Consider the following 4,968-nt stretch of genomic DNA (forward strand, 5'->3'; position numbering starts at 1 on the left):
CTTTCTCCTTAAAAATCATCACTAAATTTTGACTTCTCCATGGCATTAAACAAATTAATTAAAAATTCATTTAACCATCTCTTCTTCTACTAAACTTGGCTCGCTCTCGACGTTAGCTTCTTTTCCCCCATCTTTTAAATAACACTGAAGCTCCTATCCTCCACCGATTGTATTTTAAACTCATCAGAACTTGAGCTTACCAAGTTCACGTGAAGAAGAAGATGTTTCCAAATCCCAAGTGAAACTGAAAAAGAAACTGAAAAAGAAAATGGAAGCTAATGGGGAAAATTGGGGCATAACATAAGATTTGCAGCATTCATTCCTAAGCAGAAACAGAAGTCTTTGAACGTGATAAAAGTATCATACATCCAAAGTTTGGATCGACAAGACAACAACAAGACAACAGAATAATACAAGATGCAACTACATAATAAACAACTAGTACCAGAACTTTTCTTCATCATCCATGGGAGGACTCAAATTCCAAGCTCATCTGTAGCTGTATGGCCAGCACCAGAGTTTCATGCTCACACTCTCTTAATCCCACGACTTATTTTGTACTGAAACAAGCTAGCAAACCTTGAAAGCACAACAACACTTCTTCAAGCCCACTTCCATCACTTCTTCAGGAGGTTCCTCGAGAAAATCCTCTTGCAATACGGGCTGGTACGAAGGATCGTGTGCGGTTGGACCGCTTCGACTAGAGATGCATGAAGTGGACCCTGCTCGCATGATGAAAAAATTGCGACAAATCGTTTCATCCGGAGTTGAACATGTTACGATTCAAGCATTGGAAAAGGGGGATGAAATGACAAGTTGTTCCCTTACCTTGGTTATGGCTAAAGCAGATTGAATCACATAGTTGGCAAAAGGGTCCTGCAGCAATTGTTCAAAGTGGACAACGGAGATTAACTCACGGATGATCTGAGACCTACTTTCTGCGAAATGCTTGAGGCATTTTTCAACCACATGGCTGCTAAATTTCTGCATTGAGAGATGAACATAGTGCCCTTTGAACTGAGATAGTAAGTTGCCAACGACCTTCAGCTCTATTATGTACTGAACAACATAGTTCCTGTTTCATATAACAAAAGAATATCAGATATGAGAGCTCTATTTTCATGGTAAAATCCTCCTCTAGTCATTCATGATTCGAGCTAAGCTTCCTTTACTCGAGACTCGGTAGGTTATATCTCGGAAACCTGATCCACTAATGAACTATGCCAGTCATCTCCCTGTTATCCTGAGACTAGAAATTTAGACAGATGCTGCTTGCAATAGAAAGCAATAACTTTACATCCTTGATTGAATTCAATTTATAAGCTAATCAAAACCAGCAAACTAGGAAGCAAAGAAATAAACAGTAAGAGCTTAGCTTATTACCCGAAAGGATCCTGAGCAAGAAGAAGTCCATTTCTAGAAATCTGAGTGATTAGCTTTTCTCGATGTTGTCCATTGGAATGAGCAATGCAGCGTTGCAGCACACAGCATCCATGGCGATGAGTGGCGATATCTACGCAAAATTTTGCAGCAGCATCGAAAATAATCTGACAGTAACAAAGCAAACTAGAGTAAAAATGTAAGCCTTTGTGGTCACATGAAAATGCATTGCATCAGGTAGAAAGAATTTTTATAACAGGAAGCGTGCACCGGAGTGTGACAACTAGGGCATGAAAGAAAGCATAGTTCTTGAAGAATTTGGACAAAGTTCTACAAGTTTACAACTCTAGCACAAGAGAGCCTGATCAATCATGAGAAGTTGCAAGCCACAAAAAGGTTCTTCTAATGGCCCAAGCACTCTTCAAGTTCTTTACGTATTATCTATCTCACATCACATTATACCCATTTACATGACAGTTGCTTGCCATGCATTGGCAACGCCAATTGTCAAATGCACATAATTAAGCCTGTGTCTAGAAGAAAGGATTCTGCCTGTTTACAATGCCCTCCTACAAACAATGAGTTTAAAATAAACCGTAGACGAGTACGCACACAAAAGGTGCCCCGAAGACAAAGAGGATAAACGTGTTCAAACAGAAGGCTGTAACCTTCAGAGTTCGTAATGAATCAAACCAAGACATGCCTCCAATTGGCATCAGAGACTAAATTAAGCACATAGGTAATTGGCCTTAGGATAAAGATCTCTAAAACAGCCATATAATTTTCTTTAGGAGGATATAGTACCCCTTGGCAAAATGCATTCAATGGAAGATATATGTTCAAATAGTTAACTAGAGATAGGCCATGCAGGTGGTAGGCATGATGAAACGAGACTGTAGTTGATGGCCAAAATTCTTCAATGCAGTTCCTGTTGTTTTATTAATTAGTAAACCTACCGCATGCTACAAAAACAAACAATGTCGGATGGGTAAACATCATTTAATGCAATGCAAAAGATTCATGTTTCACTAGTTGCAATTAAATCATGTAAAATGTTAATTTTTAGATTTAAAAATCGAGTCATCAACGAAAAGCAAACTCGATATCGTTATACCTTGTTATCTTCATTGTCAAGGCATTGCAAACAGCGCTGCAACACATGATTGCCATTGAGATCCTTGACAAGATCAAGAATTCCAGGTTTAAGAGCGGATTTGACATGAGAAATCTGTTGTCTTGATTTGAGAGTCTCAATCAACTTCTGTACCACACGTGTACTGAAAATAGCAGTAAATCCACTTAACAACAATATTGGAACAGAAAAAAGAAAAACAAACAAACAATAACATTAAAAGAAAGAGTGAATGATAAAAGAAGCAGATACCCATATGTGTTCAAAGAAATCCTCACAAGCTGCCCCGGTTCTTTGGTCACGGTGAGAACAATCTGCAGCCTTTGTTCTTCAGTGCACACATCCAGCAACTTTTGGACAAGGTAGTTCCCAAAGGGATCCATCATTAGTTCAACAATATTACCAATAACCTCATTGAATATTATCTGCACATCCAAGCAGCTTCCTTCATCAAATATCCTTTGTAGGAATCGACAACCTTTCTGGTCCTTAGCCATGTAATATATGCAGCCGTGAAACTCAAGCAAGGAATATGGACTTGGCATCAGTGTTACATTTTCCCCATGCATCTTATCATGTTTAGAGCTTCTCTCTTGAAGGTTTTGCATTGCAATCCCTTTGAGAGGCTTCTTGTTCCGGTACTTGATCGAATTGAGGCCCTTGTTATCGATATCATACTTGAAACCTCTTCCTTGAATGGTGACTCTATGATCCTCAACTACATTTTCCTCGAGAGGAATCTTGCTGTGCCAGAACCTAGGCGAAGAACTCAATGAATCAATGGCAGCTCTTCCTCCATTACCATCCACGGAGCAAACAAAAGGATTCCCAATGTAGGGCCTAGTGCTAAAGCCACTCTGCATTAAAATTCCCCCACTGTCCAATCCCCTACCCTGGTCCATTCTCTGCTCCAAAAGATAGTTTCTTTGGTTGTCATACGAAGTCGGTAATGAAGACAAATCATTGGACTGATTGTAACCAATACTGTAAGACCCAAAGGAATCACCTTTTTCGTATCCTTCTTGCAGCCCAAGCAAGGTGGACCTGATGACATCACCACCATCTAAACAAAGTGAAACTTGCTGTGGAGACGATTGATACCCTTTGTTGAAACCTTCATACGAACCATATTTTTCAGCATTATAAGCAGAAAAATGGCCAAAACTGAAGCCTAAGCCATCTGAGTCCCTCCCAAATCGTCTCATTTGACCAGAATTACCTCCATCTCGTTCTTCATCTCTAATATGCATTTGATACAGATTCTCATACAAACCGAAGCCATCGTCGACCGACTTGTTTTCATCGGCATTCTTATTTCTATAATTGGGTGACCCTTTCGGATCCAACCAGAGCCCGTAGTGATGAAACTTGGGCTGCTGTTGTTGGTCCTCGAATAACGGAGCCTCTAATGAGTTTGAAGGAGGAGGAGAAACTCCACCCATTGTTGAATGGTGTTGAAGATTCTGCAATGGAGAAACCTCAAGGCCGTCAGCACCCAAGAAAGCTTCATACCCACTGTTTTTCTTCATGTCCCTCATCATCATCATCATCTGCTCCTTATTCTCACCCAGCTTATACATCTTCAACAAAAAAACCAACCCAAACCTTTACAAATACAAAAGAGACTTTTTTTACATAAAAGAAAGTTGACAACACCCAAAAAAACAAAAACAAAAACAAAACGTTTCCTTTTCAGATGGATTCTCGGGTTATTTTAAAGAGAAAAATCATGGGGGTTTTTTTTTGGTCCCGTATGCTGGAGACTGTTAGAAAAACGAAACAGAAAAAGGATGGTGTACGGAAATGTTGGCTGTTGTTTAAGCTCACGCCATTGGAGTGAGGTGGCCGGCACTATACTGTCGAAGCCCAAAAAGAAAGTTTAGAGGGAGAAAGGAATGATCTTTTTCGAAATGGGGTTTGCTTCTTATTACTAAATGTTTTTTTTTGGCAAATGATCTGAGATTTTTTGTTTAGCAAACTGAATCTAAATAGACAAATCAAAAATCTCAACTTCTTTAACGATAAAAAATGCTTGATTTTTGTTTCATCTATTGACCTAATTTGTTGTGCGAGTAAACTGTACCATTTTAATCTTTTTTACGTTATATTGTAATTAATCATAAAATTGACCTTCGATATTCCTGTAAAATATCCAACTGAAAAGACTCTAAAAATATATTTTCTAATAGTGTGAAATATTTAAAATGTAGTATTTATTTATAATTTTTTAAATTTACGATAATATATATATTATAGATGTATTTACTTAAATATATATCTTTGACGGAGAATAACGGTCCGTTCGGTTCTAGAAAATACTTTATGTTTCTGTTTTTTGTTTTTAGAAAATAGTTTTCATTTTCAGTTTTTTTTTAAAAATTAGAAAACATGTTTGGTTAATATAAATGAAAAGTTAAATTCAAAAATAAAAATTATAAAAATATATTTGGTATCTA

General features: G+C 37.8%; 1 protein-coding gene across 1 annotated transcript; it reads right to left on the reverse strand.

Moving 5' to 3' along the window:
- Nucleotides 1-617: 617 nt before the first annotated feature.
- LOC120169076 (pumilio domain-containing protein 7-like) lies at nucleotides 618-4,129 on the reverse strand. The gene is made up of 5 exons (XM_039177303.1): nucleotides 2,765-4,129; nucleotides 2,495-2,657; nucleotides 1,384-1,547; nucleotides 829-1,075; nucleotides 618-722 (listed from the first exon to the last, which is right to left on the reverse strand). Exons 1-5 carry the CDS (start codon nucleotides 4,090-4,092, stop codon nucleotides 618-620), a joined length of 2,007 nt encoding a protein of 668 aa, XP_039033234.1. The 5' UTR covers nucleotides 4,093-4,129.
- Between the last annotated feature and the right edge of the window lie 839 nt (nucleotides 4,130-4,968).

This window comes from Hibiscus syriacus, unplaced genomic scaffold (genome assembly GCF_006381635.1).
Source record: "Hibiscus syriacus cultivar Baekdansim isolate YM2019G1 unplaced genomic scaffold, ASM638163v2 tig00111745_pilon, whole genome shotgun sequence".
NCBI lineage: Eukaryota > Viridiplantae > Streptophyta > Magnoliopsida > Malvales > Malvaceae > Hibiscus > Hibiscus syriacus.